General features: G+C 39.3%; 1 protein-coding gene across 1 annotated transcript in view; it reads left to right on the plus strand.

Annotated features, from left to right (window-relative positions):
• Positions 1–22404, plus strand: part of ARFGEF1 (ADP ribosylation factor guanine nucleotide exchange factor 1) — a 77487-nt gene that overhangs the window by 50155 nt on the left and 4928 nt on the right. Inside the window, exons 20-36 of the mRNA XM_056853989.1 lie at positions 540–668; positions 4618–4776; positions 5118–5268; positions 6948–7038; positions 7435–7475; positions 7568–7737; positions 8341–8492; positions 8622–8794; positions 9040–9200; positions 10070–10200; positions 11148–11277; positions 14012–14147; positions 14237–14375; positions 17150–17216; positions 18341–18470; positions 20567–20706; positions 21353–21521. Coding sequence (XP_056709967.1) covers positions 540–668; positions 4618–4776; positions 5118–5268; positions 6948–7038; positions 7435–7475; positions 7568–7737; positions 8341–8492; positions 8622–8794; positions 9040–9200; positions 10070–10200; positions 11148–11277; positions 14012–14147; positions 14237–14375; positions 17150–17216; positions 18341–18470; positions 20567–20706; positions 21353–21521 — 2269 coding nt within the window. The remainder of the gene's footprint in view (positions 1–539; positions 669–4617; positions 4777–5117; positions 5269–6947; positions 7039–7434; positions 7476–7567; positions 7738–8340; positions 8493–8621; positions 8795–9039; positions 9201–10069; positions 10201–11147; positions 11278–14011; positions 14148–14236; positions 14376–17149; positions 17217–18340; positions 18471–20566; positions 20707–21352; positions 21522–22404) is intronic.

Genomic DNA, 22404 nt, shown 5'->3' on the forward strand with positions numbered 1-22404 from the left:
CATGCCACTTGCGCCATCCAAAGTGGCAAGGACACTGGCACAGAGCGACTTACGCCAGCTCCAGAGAGCGACGCAGCAGTGTGAGCCTCAGGCACCGGCACTGCCTCCCCGGCAGCGTTTTTCCGGCGAAAGTGCTCCCACCGGCATCCGGGGCGGGGGGCGTTCCCAGGGACAGAGCTGAGTTAGACAGCTCTCTAAACCCTATCAGCCTGGGAAAAACCCTCTTTTTGCAGGCAGATACTTACACCTGCAAAATTCTTGGCCTTTGACGTGATGCAGTTGGCTGTAGCATCAGATGGGTATAGTACTTGACCCTTCACAGAATGGTGACTTTGTGCGTATGAGTGTTCTTGAAACTAATTTCCATATGAAGAAGTACAAACAAGATTCAATTAGGATTTATGAATACTGAGGCAAATCTGTAAAGTTTTAAAACCGTAAAAGCATGGCTACTCATATTTAGCCTTATGTTTGCAGTTCACAGTTATCCGTAATTAATTAAACTTTGTGCTCTTATTTTTATGGATTTTTTATTCTAGTTGGCGTGGACACCATTCTTGGCTGCGTTCAGTGTGGGTTTACAGGACTGTGATGACACAGAAGTTGCCTCTCTTTGCCTGGAAGGCATACGATGTGCAATCAGGATAGCATGCATTTTTAACATCCAGGTAATACCGAATGTTAAGTTTTGTAAGAACAGAGTGTTGTAGATGTCTTCAATTTATTACACGATGATGCTTTATCAAATACGTGCAATTTACTAAAAATGTGTTTGCTTCTAAAAACTACCGTGAAATTTCAAATGAAGTTAATTTATCATGCATGTGACTACAAATTGTAAGTAAGTTTGTCTTCTGGCACATTGTTGGTGTTTTGTTTTTGGTAAAAGTATCTTCCTTGTACTTGGAACAGTTGGAAAGTAGTGGTTTGTCAAAACTGAACTGGGAGAAAAGCTTCAGGTCCGTTAGCAATGTGGGACAGAAGAAGTCTTCTTAGTAAAATCTGTATTGCATTGTATTACACTGGCTGCAAGGAATTACAGTGCTGCAAGTTCTAAGAAGCATTCAGTGCTGATTATACTTAGACATTGGGCACAAATACCTTCTACACTCCTGAAGGCTGCTGTAATAGGAGGTCTCAGAGCAGTGACAAAGTTACTCTGTTGAATTCAATGGAATTACACCAGAGTAAGTAAATTGTAGGATTGCTACTTATGCCATTCAAATTACAGGCTTTTAATATTTGATGATAAGAAGTAAAACATATGCATTGACTATACAAATGCATTTCAAGACCTCATCATTTGTGTATTGGGCAGTTTAATACTAATTGTCCTTTTTAAACTCTTTTTAAAATTACAATGCATAAAATAATTAAAACCTTACAGTAAAAACCTAAATATATTTCAGTAATACAACAATACGATTAAATTAATGACATTAACATTTCAAATCTCAGTATAGCTATTTGAGACTAATTATGACATGATAGTATATCATTGTACCTGGATAGCCTAGGCTATCCTAATCTTGGAAACTGTATTATAAATTGGTATTCACATTCAGTATAATGGGTACCACATTATGTTGTTTAGCTTTGATAGGTTTGGCACCCATAATCCCCATTTTTATATTTGTGACTTTTAATCTTGGAAGCTAGGCAGGGTCTGTCCTGTTCAGTATTTGGATGGGAGACCATCAAGGAATACCAGGGTCACTTCGCAGAGTCATACAATGGCAAACTACTCTGAACCTCTCTTGCCTTGAAAGCCCTAAGTCACCATAAATCAGCTGTGACTTGAGATGAGAAGAAAACATATTTTACTACTGTTATTACTTCATAAATTTCAGGGCTCAGTCTTGGCATTTTAGATCATATTCTGTGGCTAATCTTTGGTGAACCTTGGTTCAGTTTATCCTTGTTTGACGCAAACGTTTTTGTTATAAAAGGATACATGCACTTTACAGAATCAGATGCTTGGAATTATCTATGTACAACTTCCTTAGGACTTGTCACAACCAATAATTACAATTTGTCCCATGAACTTTCAAAGTTGGCCTTTAGTTTATAGCTTTCTTAAAATAATTGTGGTTTGCTTGAAACATATGTCCTTTGCAAACAGAAATGCAAAGGTGCAAAGTTAAAAAATACAAATCTATATAAATAATTTCTCTAGGGTTTTTGGTTCCAGGAAGACCAAGTGACCTCCCTACCGCTTTTTAAACTTTAAATTTCAGCCACATAGGGCCCAGTTTGGATCAGGGCCATGGAGGAGAAGGGTTTATCCCTTTCCCCACATCGTTTCTGCAATCTGAATTGCTTCCCACAGAGCTAATATATGCTTCATCGGTGTGTGTACGTGGGAGGACATATAAGTGCCAGTATTATTCCTGTAATTATTTTTTCTGTCATGGAGCCAGTAGCAATCCTGGTAGGGTGGTCACATTATAAAAAGAACGTGGTGCAAAAGAGGTAAATCCTAATCAAACTTGGATGTTCTGCATGGCTCTGCAATTTAATTTTTTTTTAAAGGAGATCTGCTTACAGATTCTTTGTTACCATATTTACTTGGGCTCAAAATCTTCGGAAGTTTCAGAAATGGTATATATTCAGACACAGTCATACCTGCACTCTACTGTTTGAAATAGAACTATGTGTGGCAGCACACCTAAACACAGAAAGTTGTTTGTTTTAGGTGATGGATTCTACCAAGTTGCTTTGAAGAGCAGCCGTCTGTTTCTTGTGCAGAGGGGACCACCTTTCACCCAGGATTATTGAAGCCACTTGTAAAGTAGGAGTAGTCTTAACCCCTCCTGCCTTTCACAAGGCCTAGCTGTTGCTTGAGAGCTGCTGTCGGGTGACTGCCAGGGCTTCACTTTAGTTCATATTAGAGCACTTTACAGAAAGGAGGGATACAAAGCAGCTTCTAGACATTGTTCAGAAACAAAGTCCATAATAATGATTTGGGAAAACACTTGAAGGAGTGCTTTCAGAACTATATCAGAAATCCCACCCCGAACACCCACTGTTTGTATTTAAGAAGATAGTAGAAGGAGGAGTTGGGAAATTTGGATTTGAAGTGGTATGATTGTATGGGGTGGGAGGAATAGTCTGGCTGTGGGGTAGTGCAGTGTAGGGGGATACTTGGAAGGATAGGGGAGTAGATTTGGAGAATTTGTTGATATTTTGGAGTAGGGTTGCCAGATCCAGGATGGAAAATTTCTGGAAATTTGGGGGTGGGGGGGAGGGATTTCAGTGGGGTATAATGCCATAGAATCCACGCATTATAGCAGCCATTTTCTCTAGGGAAACTGATCTCTGTAATCTGAAGATCAGTTGGAATTGTAGGAGTTCTCCAGCCCCCACCTTGAGGTTAGCAACTGTATTTTGGAGGAACATGATCTTTTTGTTGTGGGTTTTAATCTCATATTTCTGTGAACCTAATTTTTTGGGGGGTGTATGCACAAACAGGGATGGATGGAAGGAAAGGCAGAGGCGAGAAGTCTAATTACAGTTATCCACTGTTGAAATCTATATTTTAAGGCTGTCAAGACAGGGACTGCTCATATTTGGTTATGTTACTGTTCCACGTAAATTGAAAGTGTTGTATAAAAAATAATGGCAGAGTTCTAGATTTAGATTTATTATTACAGTCCTTAGACCAAACATAAAATATTTTTAATTACATTGCCTTATCCAACTGGCAGTATGGCAGAGCTCTAAGAAACTCCAGTAGAGTTAAAATGTAATGCTCTACCCATGGTTAAGAGATCAGGGACGAGGCAAGGGAATCACGTACTCCATCCCCCTGTCTTTCCTGTCTTTCCCCAAAAGGCTTAAAAACTATGGTTAACTGTTACATTCACACTTATCTTAAATCTGGTTCATGCTAGACGAGGTTTGCAAAGTAGCATCAAATCCTTGTGCAAATGTTGGGAATCTGGTTTTCCCATGGTTAGTGTTCACCATAATTCAGGCCAGTGTACGTATAACTCTTAATCATGTTTAAGGTTGTCAAAGGAAGGGCAAAATTTGGGTGCAAGAGGAGAGTGGCTGGAGGAAGATTGTTGCATCTGCTCCAGAACAAAGAAGGGGAATGCAGAAGAGGAGCCATTCCCTGCAGAAAGGGAAATAGGCCTGCCATGAACAAAGCCACAGATGTACAAGGCATGGGGGCAAAGCTGGAGAGGAAAATCAGCTGTATCAAAGGCAGCAGAGAAGATAAGGATGAAGACAGAACAGAGATCTTTAAGTCTGTCAGTGACAAAGTAGCTGATGATTTTAGTGAGGTTAGTTCAGTATATACGTGGAGTGGAAATCAGATTATAGCAGGTCAAGAGAGGGAGAGAACATTGAAACAGCAGGAATAAACATCATGTTCAGGAGTTTAGACATGGTCGATAGGGAGGAGGTGTCACGGGCAGGTATCAATCAAAGGAGGGTTTATTGGAGATGGTTTAAATAAGGCTGCAGCCGTTCCCAGTGTTGTTTCATACTGGTCTTACTGCTCACTTTCCTTCCATCTCACTACAGTACCATGATATAAGTGATGTAATTTCTAATGGGCAAACAAATCAAGCATTTTACAGATTAAAACAACTTTTTTGTCTTCTGCAGCTTGAACGAGATGCTTATGTCCAAGCACTAGCAAGATTTACTTTGCTTACTGTGAGCTCTGGCATAACGGAAATGAAACAGAAGAACATTGACACGATAAAAACACTCATTACCGTGGCTCACACTGATGGAAATTACTTAGGAAATTCCTGGCATGAGGTAGATTATTTTTTAACTATTAGGAAAAATAAGTTAAATTTGCATAAAAATCCTTTTTTGTGCCTTGGCGTATGGTCCCAGTGAATATGTTTGTATTATGCAAATAAATATATTTTATATTATAATGGTGAGAATATATTGTAAAATTAAACTTCAGATTTTAAGAATTAGTATATTTACAGCACCTTTACTTATAATTGGCTCAGTAAATTTTTGGTGATGTGTTTCAGTGTGAGAACCATGTAGGTATCTGCTGCTAGGTATGAATAGAGATTAATTTTTAAAAGTCTTGTGTTTTTAATGTGTATTAGTTTATTTAGTAGTATTTGTTTTTATTGAAGATTTTGAAATGCATCAGTCAGCTTGAACTGGCACAGTTAATAGGTACTGGAGTAAAGCCACGTTATATCTCTGGGACCATGAGAGGCCGTGAAGGTTCCTTTGCAGGAACAAAGGATCAGGGAACAGATGAATTTGCAAGTTTGGGGCTAGGTAAGTATTCAAAGTATAAAGCACTTTATGGCAAATATATTTAAGGCAGCACCAACTTTTAAAGACCAGAAATCTTTCTCTAAGCCAACAAAGAAAATAGTAGTTGCGCCCCTTGTATACCCTGCTTTAGTTGGCCCATAATCCAGTTTTTATTCTTGAGCAGCCAATTGAAATTATTTAAAGACTTCTGTGCCTGTCTTGGTTTTGACTTGCCAGTGACCTTCCTCTAGAACAGCAAGGAAATTACACGAATAATTTTTTTAAATCCCTGAACTCCATATGTTCTTGTTAATCATTCAATATTTGCATTTAAATATTCTGTGTTTTCAAGAACTGCTAATGATTTAATACCTGTGTACTGTTTTGGAATGCTGCTGCTTCCTGACTGTGTGGATGGTTCTGTATAGGGAAGAGAGCATCAGTTACATTCTCTACCATTAGTTTTGCACACACAAAAATCCATTGGGAGGAGGAAGTAGAAGCAACTCCTGCATTTTCCTCCCTATCACAGTTCCAAATTAATTCTATAGTTAGCACCATACAATGGCTCCAATCCCCCAGAACTATTTGGCAGCTGGCGTGATCACAAATGTACTAGGGCATGGTAGGAAGTGGGAGAGATTCAGTTAGTGGCGCTAGGGGGTTCTATGAGAATTTGTGCAAAATGCCAAAGACTTCAGTTCATTGTCATAAACAAGTTTCTTACGATAGAGAATAATGTGTAGGCTTTGATGGGGTAGCTGGACTGTCTCCTACTTCCCCCTTCTAATCCAATATATTCTCGGAAGAGGAGGAGAGTTGGCACCACGCACTGCAGTTACTTTCAGCTGCTGAACACATTATAACCACCTGGCAAGCGTTTCTCCTGTCATTGCTTGTCAAATGCTCATGTTTCAGGCTGGCAAGAGGTTCTTAGCCTACTGTCAGTTTCTTTATCACTAATCTAATCTCCCCTAGCTCAAGCAAGAGCCAAGTACTCACTGCTGCCCATCTGTATTGTGGCTGAACCAGAGACAGCATGCAGGATAGGTACTACACAGTAGATTTCTGTGACACTAAGCAAAGTCCACGAAGCCCTTAGCTTGGGCTGATAGAAGTTGGCAGCAGGCTCCTTGCCAACTCATACAAGGTCTTGGCCAAGCTGCTACTACCTTATCAAACTCTTTTCTGGCCTTATAGGACTGACAGTAGTCTCTGGTCCTCCCGTTTAAACCACCATTCTTCAAGGTTCAAAGATTGAGGAGTTATCCTTGTGATATCTCCTTATTCTGCCCTACCACACACGCACACATTTGTCCGCCTGTGATTTATAACATTCCAATTTTTGTGATCACACAACCTGAAAACGGCATAAAAGTGCTATATACAACAAATATACGCTGGCAGCAGAGTAGAAGAAAGCTTCAAAGTGTGCTTGGGTGTTTATAATGTTACCAGGTAGCAGCTTCCAGAATAGACAACCAAAGTAGAAAAAAGTGATTCCTCCGTTTGTACAAAGAAGCCAGGTTGAAAGTGATCCTGAGTAGAACTATCAACAAATCTCCTAATACATGCTCACAGTTCTTAGGCTAAAATTGTTTTCACAATTGGCTTTACTTTGTTAATGGTCACAAAGTAATATTTTTTTTCTTCCTTCCCACAACCTTATCTTTTTTTTTTTTTAATGATGCTTCTGGTAGTTGGAGGAAATGTTGATTGGAAGCAAATAGCAAGTATTCAAGAATCCATTGGAGAAACTAGTTCTCAGAGTGTTGTGGTTGCTGTAGACAGGTAAAGTGCCACATTTGTATTTCTACTGATACATTTTTGTGATGCATATATAACATTTAAGGATGCTTCTGTGACATTGGAAAGAACAGTGAGCGTGTTATTTGTTTAGTAGATAATTTATTTACAAACTTTATCATACTGTTCAATTTAGGAACTTTTATTGATCTGTTCCTTAGACTTGTAGATTGTGTGTGTGTCACTGGTGTAGTGAAAATTCTTCCATTTCTTTTTGCCGTTTTCTTCGTTCTTTATCCTCTACTCCCTGAGACAGAATTTCCACATTTTTTCTTGAATATTCATTCAGTGGTAGGATTTTTTTAAAAATATAAATATATTGAAGGAAATGTAACACATCATATATTTATGCAATTCTTTTTAAAATTCTGTGCCTTGCAGAATATTTACAGGATCTACAAGGCTAGATGGAAACGCTATCGGTAAGTTTTGTTTTACCAGTCAGTTCATTTAAGAAGTAGATGAAACATTTTGAAAAGAATACTAAGTGAATTTTCTGTGGCTTTATAAACAGTGGATTTTGTTCGGTGGCTTTGCGCTGTGTCGATGGATGAACTGCTGTCTGCGACTCATCCTCGGATGTTTAGCTTGCAGAAGATAGTAGAGATTTCTTATTATAACATGGGGCGGATAAGGCTACAATGGTCTAGAATCTGGGAAGTTATTGGAGATCATTTTAATAAGGTATGTTTAAGTGTCATTGTAACAAGTTACTCTTTTAAGTATATTAATGTTATCCTTTTGATGTGATGCAAATGCCTGTTTCTCTATTTATGGGTAGTAACAATAACAGAAAATAAAATGGCACTATTGGACAAAATCTCAACAAGTTGTTGTGGGAGGTGCAATATTTGAACTGGCAGAACAAACTCCACTGGCATGTCATGTGTAAGTGGTGTTACCCTCAGCTGAATGATTTTTCTTCCTCATTTTCCTTTGCTTTTAATTTTACTATTTTGACTGTTGAAGGTAGTTCAAATTAATTTCCTAGTTGTTTTCAGAAAGCACAAACATTTTGAAGCAGTTCACTGACAGTGCAGTCCTAAGTATAATTATGCCCTTGACTTCGATGAACTTAAAAGGATGTACCTCTGTTTAGGATTGCACTGTAAATTACTTACTTGGAGCTAAGCGTTGAGAAATATTTTTTAAAATGTCTGACCATTTCAGTGTGTTTGGGATAATTTCCTAGTATTTTTTGACCAAATTGTTATTTAAAACTGTAAACAGTTTTACTACTACTACTTACAAGTCCATATCATAAGTTCTTTAATTTGGAATTGCTAGGTTGGCTGCAATCCCAATGAAGATGTAGCTATTTTCGCTGTAGACTCCTTAAGGCAGTTATCAATGAAGTTCTTAGAAAAGGGGGAACTGGCAAATTTTCGCTTCCAGAAGGACTTCCTAAGGCCATTTGAACACATTATGAAGAGAAACAGGTAAAAAATGTCTAATGAATTGAACTGCTTAGAATAATTCTCGCTAAATTGCATGGAATTAATTATTTCAATAAGTATGGATTTTAGACATTGCAGTTAGATGGCTTTGTACTGTTGTTTACATTGTAGGTCTCCAACGATTCGAGATATGGTTGTACGTTGCATAGCCCAGATGGTAAATTCCCAGGCAGCAAATATCCGGTCTGGTTGGAAGAATATCTTCTCAGTGTTTCATTTGGCTGCTTCAGACCAGGATGAAAGTATAGTGGAGCTTGCATTTCAAACTACAGGCCACATTGTCAGTAAGTACCTGATAAGTTATTTTGCAGAATACCACCAAGAGGCATAATATGTCCTTATTGCTATTGTTGTATTACTTATTGGCTTCAGAACTGATTTGTATTTCTCTTTTTTCTGTTTTTAAATGTATGTGCTACCTATGTTGCTTTACCATTACCTTAAAATTAATTTAAAATGTCTAAGAATTTGCCTACTGCAATTTTAGAAGAAACTTTTCCACTGTGTATCCATTTTTTTTTTTTTACAGCACTCGTGTTTGAGAAACACTTCCTAGCAACCATAGATTCCTTCCAGGATGCGGTAAAATGCTTATCTGAGTTTGCATGCAATGCAGCTTTTCCAGACACAAGCATGGAAGCAATCCGTCTCATTCGCCATTGTGCAAAATATGTATCAGAAAGGCCTCAGGTATTATTGATAGAACAATTCAGAACAGTTTCATTGTTGAGACCATTAACATTCTGAGGGAAATTAGATTCAGCAAAAGTTGGGACATGCTGGCATGAACCAGCAGCAGCCATTGTCAACGGTTATGGCTCGTCTTTTCTGGGAATTTAGACTTCTTGGGTCCTGCCACACGCAATTGTGCTCTTTCTCTTTCTAAAAGGTTCTTGTAAACCAAACAGTATATTTCATATAGTGATTAAAAGCAACACGCCGGAACAAAAAACTCAGAAATGAGTTGCGCAGGTTCACATGAAGTACTACCAAGTGCAGACCTAGACAGGGGTAGAAGGACCATAACACAACTACCATTCCCCTACTCCCTAGGCTCAACACCTCCCCCTCCCCCTCCTGAGTCTCCAAAAAGACCAATACTAATAATAACAAAGACAATAAAAGCAGAAAGGCAGATGGGTTTTGATGGGCATGGGCGCAAAACAAATTGTACAACTTTACCCTATCTGCCCCTTCCCTTTTTCTTTTTCCTTTAGAAAAGAAAGTAGATAACATAATCAGTTATATGAAAATGTAAAATGTTATTGAATATAATAATGACAAGGACCAAAAAGAATGCTCGTCTACTGCAGACAGAATGTCTTACCCTTCCTTTTTTTTTCTGTACCCCATATCTATAATTATAATAATAATAAAAAAAGAAATTTTTACACACAGTCGTAGATTCACACTTGTTTCTGTGCACAAGGTTTATCTAATAATATTTCACAGATAAATAGGCTTATCTAATATCTTGTAGTTTTATGCAGCTAAAATTAACTTTTTCCAAATAGAACGTTTAATTCCTGCTGTATTTAATCTGTTGTTTGCATTTGTAGGCTTTCAAGGAATACACAAGTGATGATATGAACGTAGCTCCTGAAGACAGAGTGTGGGTGAGAGGCTGGTTTCCAATTCTCTTTGAGTTGTCCTGTATCATCAATAGATGCAAATTAGATGTAAGAACCAGGTAACAATCCATATTTGTAATTCACAATTTTAAAGCATTTTGTTTCTCTTGTTTATAAGCTTTTTATAGAGTTGCATGCTTTCCCTAAACTTGTGTGGAATAGGGTAACCCCTGCTCATGTAGACGTAAATACACCATGAATGCTGCTCTGTTCTGAAAGGGTGGGGATAGCAATACCAATTGTGTATGGTATACATGTAAAGTTTCACCCATCTGCGCCGTTCTTCACATACCCCTCAGTTTGGAGAAACAAGTGAACTGGTATTTAGAACAGATTTTCTAATGTTCAAAGGACTGTTTTTCATAGCTTGCCCTTCCAGGTAGTCTTTCACAAGATAGCGGTGTAAGTATTTCCTTTTTTAGCTAAATATGGAACTTTGCTGCTTTAAAAAGGAAAAATCAAGATTTCTGATCTTCGTTTTGCCACTAATGCTTGGCAAAACCGGGTTTATGATATAAACTACATTTTAGTCACTACAGGTTGGAGCCTGTGCCTCCTCTCTGGTGGGCAGAGACTCCACTGATGCAAGGGGCAGGAGGAGCTGTTGCAACTCCTCCTCACGACTGCAGTGCTTGTTACCCGATGGTTCCACAACACTGTGGAATTGCCTTCTTGTTGTACCCAAATGTCTGGGGGGGGGGGGGGTAGGGGGGAAGGGAGCAGAGAGGAGATCAGGAAAGATCGGTCTCCAGCAACATCTTTTACTGGTACTGGATAGGGTTCCAACCAATGAATTGTAAGGCTTCCTTGTGAACTTAACAAAGATAACACAGGTGGAGTGTTTGCCCTCCATTTAAATAAAAACCTTTAACCCTGTTCAGTAGGATGTGCCATTTTTAATACTTTCATGATGGGTTTTCACTTTTTAAAAATAGGCTTCCAAAGTCACTCTTAAGAGTTTAGTGTGTCAGTTTTTTAAAACTTCATTTTGCTATTTTTATTCTAGAGGCTTAACAGTAATGTTTGAAATAATGAAAACTTATGGTCATACTTATGAAAAGCATTGGTGGCAGGATTTGTTTCGGATTGTCTTCCGGATATTTGATAACATGAAATTGCCTGAACAGCAGACGGAGGTAAGTGTGACACAGCTTCTGTTGTGAGTTAATTCATTATTAGTGGTATAACTGAGAGCAAAGGAGGGGAGTTTTAGAGTGCTACATCTGCCCTTCTATGTTGTAATTATGGTTCTGGGTTTTGTGGTAATTGTTTTTGATACCTATATGAATGTATATTTGCAGTGTCCTCTGGCATATTTTAATGCTGAAGAGTTACAGCCCATTCCTGACCTCTGAGGACCAAAGTCCTCAGGAGACAAAAACTGGTTGCGCCGGCATTGGGGCCCCACGAGCCAGCGCCTGGGCTACTTATACTGCGGTGAGTGGCCCCAATGCCGGTGGGAAGGCCCAGATGCCGGTCTCCTGGTGCTGCTGTGGCAGCCCCACACCGGTGTCCTGGGGGGCTTTCCCGGGGTGTGCCTGGGGGCAGAGCTACTTATAGACACCTCCTTGTCCCCTTTTTTGTAGGCGCAGCATCACTGTTCTCAATGGGGCAAAAAGCCCATTAAAAAAAATAAAAAGCCGCCAAAAGGCTTTTTAAAGCTTTTCAGTGGCCAGGGAACGGCTTAGGAGGCACTGCGGCAGCGCCTCGGCCATGCCAGCCCCAGCCACCGAAAGCTCAGAAATGGGCTGTAAAGACATACAAAATTGACCTCTATAAATTTTGATTTGGTGTTGCACTTGAATTAATATATTTAGAACTATTCTGAGTCAGAGGAGTAAAAATATCCCACATCAGTTTAGTGTGAATGAAGCAGAAATGTTTTGTGAAAACCAGGACTGAATGGTTGTGGTGCCTGTATATAAGTAAGCACCAGTATAATCTACACTGTGATGTAGTGATTTAGTGGTGATAATTTATTACCGCTAACAATATGCATGGTGCTTGACATTACATAATAACAGGCAAAACGTATAATTTAAGTTTCAGCAGTAGTGGAGATGGCTGTGGGAGAGCAGAAGGAAAGAAAGCAAAGTCAAATGTGGACAAGTCCAGTTGCATATCCTTAGGCATTATTTTTTAATATTAATAATGCTTACTTAATAGCACATTACAACCATCTTTCTATTACAGAAATCCATGTATCAAAGCAAATAGAAAAACATCTTTATAATATTATCCATATCTCTAAATTGAAATGTAAATATCAAAATGATAATTCCCAGGGCTGCACTGATTCTTTTCGTTTAATGTTATTCTAATATTTTATAAATAAGAGCCATCTTTGTATAAATAATTTCTGTGCAGAAAATTTCTTTTCTTCTCTTTGCCTGTATGATGTAATCTTATCCATCAGCATAATAACTAACATTTCCAGAGCCAAGACTTGACAGAGGGACTCCTCTTTTGATTCCATTGCTTAGCCACCAACAAACATCCTTGCTGCAGAAGTTAAATTCCTTAAACTGAACTGAATTAGTTATCCAAATGCTTCAGGGTAGGAAAGGGTGTGTTTTGAGGTGGATTTGGGATTCCCCTCAGTGTATATGAATTTTCTTCCTTTAGGCAAAACTTCAATTTCAGTAACCCTCCTATGCTCATAAAAAGCACATTACTAATCAGATATTGGATTTAAATAGACCCCAATGTAATCATTAACATCCTATGACTCCCACCAAGTAAGGCATCTTTGTCTGAGGGAAGGAGGCTTGTGCTACAGGGATTTGTTTAACAAAAACTCCCATCTAATGTGAAAATATTAAAATATATATTAAAGTTTATTGTTTATAGAGGAAGTCACAACTACAGAGATTATAGTTCCTGTGAAATTGAAAATACTCCTAAAACCTTACTTGTTCCTTCAACTTTAAATTTTCTAGACGTGTGACTTTAAAAGCACTGAGTGGCTTAATACCATCTTTACCTACAACATCAGCAAAGTTGTGGTGTCAGCCCTCCCTACTTGGCATATTTCTGTTTCCAGCGCTACTCTTAATGAAAACTTCAAGCTGAAAAATAAGCAAGTTGAGCGGGGAGAGAATTTGAGACACCATAAAACAACTTACTCCTTTACTGTAAGAAAATGCACGGAGTATGGTAGCGCAAAATTAGTTAACTTGAGAAATTAAATTGAGCAGAGTTAGAAAGGCAAAGTACTAAAGCCTGCGTATTTCTATAATTTATACATTTTGGCTATGGTACTAAAAACTCTTGGGAGTAAGCCCCCTTTGATAAAAAAAGGGCCTTACTTCCACGTAGACTTGCTTTGCCATTTGCACAATCCTAATAAGATTGCCAGGCGTGGCTTGGCAACCAGCAGTAGACTGAAGGGCAGGGACATGGGGGGGGCAGTTGTCAGCGATGGCTTGATGACACTTCCAGGTAGAAATGTCATGCCTCTCTAGGAATTGCCAGAAAATCTGTGGTTTTACTAAAGAGTTTCCGGCGATTCTTAGAAAGGTGTGATGTTGCTTCTGGGTTTTCCCTGGAATTAACACCACGCCATCAACCCAACTGCCATTTTTTTCCTCCTGCCACTGCTTAAGAGAGATAAAGGTTGCCCCTGTATCCCTAATGGGGCTAATCATGGCCCCAGGGGTTTATCCGAGGTCAGAAAAATGGTAGGGAAGAGAAGGGCTTTAGAGCCATGACTTGATTCAGATCAGTGCCCTATAGCTGCTTGTTTAAAAACATTCCAGATATCCATCCATAGATTTCCAGCAGCTCATCTAGTTTGGGTCTGATTCTGCATTTCAATTTCCTTTCAATAAATGCCTCATTTTTGAGAAATCCCCTCTTCCTTTTTCATAGAAAGCTGAGTGGATGACAACAACTTGCAACCATGCACTTTATGCAATATGTGATGTTTTCACACAGTATTTGGAAGTACTTAGTGATGTCCTTTTGGATGATATATTTGCTCAGCTGTACTGGTGTGTTCAGCAAGGTAAGAGAATGCACCAAGTTTTTATAGACAAATGCTAATGGTTTCTTCTGTACAGTATAGACAAACCAATGCTTTGTTTTGTGTTTCAGACAATGAACAGCTAGCACGGTCTGGTACAAATTGTTTAGAGAATGTGGTCATTCTAAATGGTGAAAAGTTTACCCTTGAGATCTGGGATAAAACTTGCAACTGTATGCTGGATATCTTCAAAACTACAATCCCCCATGCGTAAGCATTTTTTTACCTTGTAAATAATTGGGGAGACATTTGCATGCATATATGTCTGATGTCTTGAAGCTATCTGCATGTCTGCTTCATGGCTTCTGTGCAGTCCCATAAATTGGACTCTATGCAGACCAAATCATGGAACATTTTGGTACTAGAATCTTGGCTTCTCTCCCATTCTGGAACACAAAGGAGCAGTTTCTTTTTAGGTATTCTGAACCAGACATGTTCTTAGGGTTGCCAGGTACCCCTGGCAACTGGCGGAGGAGGGGCGGTGGGGACTTACCAGCAGTGAACTGAGGCCTTGCTCCCACATCACTTCCGCTGCTCACCGGAATTGATGTCATCACGCCGCTGACAACGGGGGGACGAGCTGCTATTGGGGCAAGAACTGAATGGTAGAAACCGTTTTTACCCAAATACCAGAGTACCCCTACACCATTGGCGACATGATAATGCTGCTTCCGGTGAGCGCTGGAAGTGATGTCGACACATTGACGACGATATGAGGGCTAGCCTCAGTTTGCTGATGGTAAGATCCCTGCCGGCTGGCTAAACAGCACTGGGGGGAAGGGGCCCCAAGCAGGGGATCCCCGCCCCTGGCAGGGTATGGCAACTTGTTCTGTTGCCCTCTGTTGTAGGACAGAGCCTTTTCTCTGGCAAAGAATACTCCACAGTGCAATCCCAAGCAGAGTTATACCCTTCTCTAAACACTAACTTCAAGGGATTTAGAAGTCTATAACTCTGTTTGGGATTACACTGCTACTGTCTTAATTGTGAGACTGCATGGAAGTCATAAAGGAGAGAACAGAGTGGTGCCTACCTATAACTATTGTTTGTTGGTCTCTCTGTGAGTTCATGCAACCACCCCATTTTCTCTGCTGTAGAAGCTGAAAGAGTCCAGGAATGCCTCTACAGTCTGAGAACGGAACTGAGCAAGAAAGGCAGTGGCCCTTCCCACTTGACTGAGTAAATGGGTACAAAAAACATTAGTCAATATTTAGTCAAAGTATTAATCAAATAGGGTTTAGAATGCTTGAAGTTCCATAACTTTAGGTATGTCCTGCCATTTGGCCTGCACATGCCTCAAGCCCCACTTGTCCTTTGAGACAGCCACTTGAACAGTAGTTATAGGCAACTTACAGCTGCCCTAGGACATGGCTATGGTGATAGAAAACCTCATACAGGATCAGAATAAAGCATAGGTAATGCATAGACTTGCAGGAAGTGTTTTTGCCGATTTGTCCTAAAATCAGATTAAGTTCAACAAAAAAGAAAAGGTAGGCACGTGAGGTGTGTTTTTGGTTTTAACGTCTCTTGCTATTGGTTGTGGCTTCAGTGTATTGAAATCCTGCATTCCTAGTCACTGCTAAGCATTTTAGAATGTTTGTAAATATAAATATTCAGGAGATTTTAAAAAGAAAACCCTGTTAGTAACTAGTGTAGGGCCAGAGAAGCAAGTAGAAAATGCTATTAAAGGGTGAATCAGTTGTTAACATAAGGGCCCATAGTCTATCCCCATTATACCAGTACTTTTTACACTTTGCAATAGATAAATTTGTTCTTTACTGCATTCCCCTATGAGAGCAAATCCATAGTCAACCAAAAATAAATGTGGAATGTTCTGCTTTAAATAGCTGTTGAAGGATATTGGTACTGGTATTTTTAGTAGCTGATTGAACCACTGTATTAATTTTGAATTTGTAAAAGAGCATTGTGCTTTTAAAAGCAGTAGTAGCTCACCCTTGAATGTTCATTGGGTTGGATTGCGTGAATTCTTTTCACTAATGGTGCCAGCGGAGAATCTTTTACATCAGTGGAAGGTTCCTGCAACAGAGGAAAGCATCCCCATTAGTAGAAGAGATCCCCTGCATCCAACTCCTAGCATGTAAAATTCACCATCCATGTTTTTGTTGCTGCTTTTCACTTACACATTTATTAGATACATAAACTTTATTATAAAAGTCAACATTGCTTTTATTGCATCAAAATTACTAAATGATATTTCTGCCAAGTAAATTGTAGTTGAGAGTGTTGGGTTTTGTCTTGTTTTTGAACAGGCCGTAATACATTCCTTTGTTTCCTTTAAGGGCAAAAAGGAACTTACACTGATTTAAATATGGCTCATTTTGTTTTGAAATTCTGGTTGTTCTTTGCTTTTGCTTCACTCTTCCCCACTTTCCAGCCCCACTATTGCTTTCTATTAATTTGCATCTCTCAGGACCACTACAGATATTGGACTAAATGAGCTTTAACTCACAAACGTTTATATCCTGGAAAAAAAATTGGTCTTTAAGGTGCTACTGGACTCAAATTTTAATCAACTAATACGGATACCCACGATAAACTGTATTTTATAAATAACTCAGAATGTTTTGAGTGTAATAAATTAAGATAGAGCTATTTCCTGTAATTTTCATTCTAATAAGATAGCACATTACTTACGAGTAAATCCTGTAATCATAAACCAAATTTTTGTCTTCCTTGATACTTTTGTTCGTTACTGTCTGTTCTTTGAAAGAAACAAAAAAACTAAAGGAGCATTAGCTAGAAATCAGGAAGACAAAAAATGGACTTCCATATCAATCAATCAATAATATTGTATTTATTTTTATTAATCTTCTTGAAAGTTCTGTATTGATCTTTTTATATCCGTCGCATCTTTGAGTGTCATTTTCTGTTGCTAATGTTACTCAAAATAAGATAACCATATCTTCAAATGTTTACCTATTATTTCTGTTCTGTGTGTGTGTGTGTGTTCCCCTACTCTTTTCAAGGCTTTTAACATGGCGACCAGCAGGGGGAGATACAGCTCCACCATCTCCTGGCAGAGAGAAGCATTTGGTATGTTTACAAAAGAGTACAGCTCATTTACCTCAATGAGTCTTGTTTTTGAATAAATATGGATAGGATGGGAATGTTAATCCATTTTCTCACAAGTATTGCATGCTACATGGCATTTAAACTTTTCAGGATTAAAAACAAATCCTCAACCCATCTGATTTCAAAACTTCATATACGGTAGTTTTTACAAAAGCACAAAATTTCCTTTTAACTTTGAATGCTTATTATGTAAAAGCTTTCCATAACTTTGCACGTATGACTGGTTATTAATGCATTTTTAGGAGAAAACACTATCAATAGTGTGTAGGGTTGCCAGCTGGCAATCAGCAGGAAACTTACTAGTGGAGACGATATCTCTCTAGCACAACCCAGAAGTGATGACATTTTGTAAGGGTGACACTCTAGCATTTGCCCCAGACTATATGGTTTAACCATAGAGTTGTAGGCAAATGCTAGAACAATGCCCCAACATGGCTATGTCACTTCCGGGCCATGCCAGAAGTGACATCACCTTGGCAGTGGCAACCCCCACACACACACATTTTCCCTCCTTGGCCCACCGAGCAGCATCAGGGGAAGAGGGCTTCCAGCCCTGATAGTGTATCTTTACACGTACCCTGTAAACATATTCATATTCAACTCACCTTTATAAATCAAGGCAGCAAAAAATCCACATGGTATATAGAAGCATGTAACTAAAAATAAATGCAACATTCCCTCTTAGTGTATTGCCTGATTGCACAGTGAAAGCACCACACAGAAAGACAGTAAGTTTAAAAAATGCATGTGTGATGCTGCATAAACATGCTCAGTTTTCAAGAAAGGAAAGGCTTTGTCTGCAGCTGTATGAAGAGAACTGGAGGTACCACATGCTGAATTGCTTAACATGGCTGTCTCTCTGGGTGGACTGGTCTTCATGTGGTTGAATTTAAAATTGCCTTCATACAGGTGCTTGCCACTGGAATCTCCCCATAATGTACATACAACTAAAATCTGTTTGACCTTGTTCTGCTAGGATGAAAAACATGTTTATTATTGGGGGTCATGTCAGAAATATATCATGAGCAGAAGAGCCTCATCTAATTTACATATTTGCAGAGGTAATATTATTTTCTGTCTTTCAGGATACAGTATCACAGAAATCTGTAGATATCCATGACTCTGTACAACCAAGACCTTCAGATAGAAGCCAGTTTCAGCCCATTGTAGGGCCAACAGCAAGTGAGGAGGTCAGCAAAAACAAACCTGCAGCAAGTGAGTGTTTCCTTAGGGAAGAAAAGCTGTTCCTTAAGGAGAGATGTTTATCATATCAGGACCCACTGAACAACTTCTAGGGCTTTGATCCAATGAGTCTGATCAGGGCATAGAAGCACTTTTGGTTATGCAGCACAATTTCCCTGTTCAATCCTTACCTGCTGTGTCTTCTAATGTGTCCCACTGTGTTTCTTTCTCTTAATGCTCCCTGAAGCTTTTTTGGGGGGTGGGGTAGGGACTTTCCCAGTGCTAGTCTCAGAAAGGAGGGAGAGCACCCAAGCCAGCTCCTTGGGCACCCTTCTGGACTGGACCGTGGTCATTTAAAATAAGAATACTAATTCTTTGAGAATGTTTCACTCTCTTGCCCATAAAACAGCTACCCCATGAATTTGCATATCTCGTGCCTTGTACCTTTTAGACCTCAGTAATAGAGCTGTACGCATATCAGATAGATGTCAGCTTGTTTGTGTTTTCTATATATTGCCATGTTTTAAAATTGTATCGCTGCCATTTGGTTTAATGGCAGCCTGTGTTCATGCTGTTTTATAGTATATTGTATAATGTTGCTGCTGCCATTATTGGGGAAGGTTATAGAGCATGGAATGGCATAGCCACTCCCGGGGTTCCTGGATTATGCTTCTGCCCTTGACCCATTATAGTTTGGTTTCAGAACTGAGTTCAGAACCAGGACAGTTTTGGTTACACTCTCAGTAGCCTTTGATACAGTTGACCATTCCATCCACATTCATTGTTTCATATATGGAAGAAGTAGGCATTAGATATTAGATCTTCTGTGGTCTCTGTCTTTTCATGGCAGATCCGACACAGAGTTTCCATAGGAGAAGCAGAATCAACGGGTTGGGGTGCTGACTTGTGCGTTGCCTCAGGGTTCTGTTTTGTCACCCATGCTCTCCAATGTGTACTCAAGGCTGCTGAGTTCCATTGTTCAGAGGTTTGGGGTAGGAGGGTCATCAGTATGCTGATGACACTCAAGTCTTTATTTCATTCTGTAAACTTCAAGATGCATCTATATTGGCTCTTAAACAATACTTTGAGGCCAAATCATGAGAAAGGCAGAACAAGCTGAAGTTTAGTCTGTCCAGATAAGACAAAAGCAATACTGGCCAGGAAGTCTCATGCTTTGTAGGGCCCAGATCCTTTTGCTTTGGATGGAGTTGGCATTGACACAGAAGGTTAAGAGCTTCGGGGAGCTGATGGACCCCGCCTTTGTTGTTTGAAAAGCAGGTTGGTGTGGTGGCCAGGAGTACCTCCTATCAGCTGTCTTTGTTTTGCCAACTCCCTGCTATTTTTAGTCCAGGCCAGCAGTAATCCATGCTTTGTGACCTAGTGGTTGGAGTATTGTAAGATGCTGTATGTGTGGACTGCCTTTGGAGACAACCTAGAAACTAGATCTAGTTTAAAATATAGCAGCTCAATTATTGTCTTGGGCAAGGTGAGAGGAACACATCTTGCCCATTTTAAATTCGCTACATTGGCTGCCAGTTAGTTTCTGAGTTCAGTTCAAGGGGCCTAGGACCCACATGTCTGAATATCTCTTTCCATGTGTCTTCCTACTCTAATAACAGTTCTCCAGTTGCCACCTTCTTGTTGTTCTCCTGCTTAAGGTTTCCTGCTTGGCATCTAGTAGACCCTGGTTCTTTTTAAAATAATGGCTTCCACCTTGTGATATGGGCTCAATGAGAAGGTGAGGGGGCACCATCCTTAGACGTTTATAAGGAGGTGCTGTAAGGCTATTTTAGTTGCTAGGATTTCTACTGGTGTCTAAACTGTACACTTGGGAAGGGGTTAATGGAGTTTTATTGTTTGATGTGTGATTTTACTTTGGATTCCCCTCTTCGCTGCAACTTCCATTCCACGTGGGTTTCTTCTTCACCCAGATCCCACAGCATGAAGTTTTCAGATGTCAAAAGGGGCTGTTCTTCCTTCTTTCACAAGCAGAAAAAGATGGTAAAATCCATCCCATAATGATGTGTCTTTAACAGAATATTTAAAGGAACAATCAGATATTCAAAAAACTTTTACAATTGGTCCTAACAGTAAATCATTTCTTTACTGTTTGTATTCTTTGTTTAAAGAATTTCCAGACCAGAAACTGTTTGGTGCTCTGTTGATCAAGTGTGTTGTGCAATTGGAACTCATTCAGACCATCGACAACATTGTATTCTTCCCAGCAACCAGTAAAAAGGAAGATGCAGAGAATCTAGCTGCAGCACAGGTTAGTACAGTTGGGTGGTACTATAGCCGATGGAGAAATGATTTCATTCTTAGGTTTTGGGTTCCATTCTCTGCCTGAAGAAATCTGTAATTTCCAACTAGAAAACAAAACCTCCCCTTAGACTGTAAGAGTGGGGTTAAGTTTGATACTGAAGCAAAGATAGCAGAAGTATAATATCGTGCTCTGCTTTTTCCGCTGCATCACGTTGTTACATTTTTATTGACTGCTTTGTGAGATCTTTTTAGCGCCCACCACCGCCCAACTTAATTAAGTCTGCATAATGCATCCTCTGCACCATCATAAGGCTATTTCTGTCTGCAGACTTGGGCTGTTGAGAATGCCTGTCAATATATTTTTATCCTCTTCTTGACTCCTTTTTTCATTTTGCTTAGAATTCAATGTGAAAAAGAGTTCTAGGAGACTTGAAACCTTGTCACTACTTTGTGGTGGTCTTGTTGTTTTGGATTTCTTTCTGTGGATCAACATAGCAACCTTTTATAAATAATTAGAGGGATACAGTTTTACGTTTTTACTGTACAGTTTCTATGGCAGTTTACATATTCACAGGTGTGCTGTAAGGTTTAAATTATGATAATTAAAAATGGGTTCCTATAATAAATGTGAAATCCTTCTTCTTTCTTTAAAGAGGGATGCAGTAGACTTTAATGTTCACGTGGATACACAAGATCAAGGAATGTATTGCTTTTTAACATCACAGCAGTTGTTCAAGCTGTTGGATTGCTTGCTGGAATCTCACAAATTTGCTAAAGCTTTCAATTCAAACAATGAGCAAAGAACTGCTCTGTGGAAAGCAGGTAAGTCTTATGAATACTAGACTTTTAAAAGGTATTAAATCACTGTATTTCATTAGGGTTGCAGTTGGATTATATGCCTGTAGTCTCTTGCCATGAAAACCCCAAAAAGGGGTCGCCATAAGTCAGCTGCAACTTGATGGCACTTTACACACACACAATTGAAAAGTAGAAATACTGGAGATAAGGTGAGAGTGGAAGAAAAGTGAGATGGAATTGGATATTCATATGCTGCAGCATAAAAGAGAACTGAACAGAAAGGTATGGGTAATGGTACCCTTGGGTTGGGGTGGCCCAACCTCAAACCTAAAATCTTAACTCAATAAAACAAATATTGGTTGTAGGTTATCCAGGCTGTGTAACTGTGGTCTTGGTATTTTCTTTCCAGACGTTTCGCCAGCAGCTGTGGCAGGCATCTTCAGAGGAGTAACACTGAAGGACAGTGTCTCTCAGTGTCAAGTGTGTAGGAAGAGTGATATATAGTCAGAAAGGGGTTGGATTGAGCTGAATCATTGTCCTGCAAAAAGTATCAAAGGTAATGTGCTAATCATTGTCCTGTAAGTATCAAGATAATGTGCTAATGAGGGTGTGGTATGTTAATATGGAACCATTGTATCCTGAAGTGATCTGTTAATGTGTGAAATCCAAAGCTAATCTGCATGGCTATTGTTGACTGTAGTCTTTGTTAGTCTGGAGGTTTTCAAGATAGGAAGCCAAGCCTTATTCATTCTTAAACTCTCTTCTTTTCTGTTAAAGTTGTGCTGATGTTTATGAATTTCAATGGCTTCTCTGTGCAATCTGACAAAATAGTTGGTAGAATTGTCCAGTCTTTCAGTGTCTTGGAATAAGACCCTGTATCCTGTTTGTGTCAGTCCATGTTCAGCCA

Source organism: Euleptes europaea, chromosome 8, assembly GCF_029931775.1.
Source record: "Euleptes europaea isolate rEulEur1 chromosome 8, rEulEur1.hap1, whole genome shotgun sequence".
NCBI lineage: Eukaryota > Metazoa > Chordata > Lepidosauria > Squamata > Sphaerodactylidae > Euleptes > Euleptes europaea.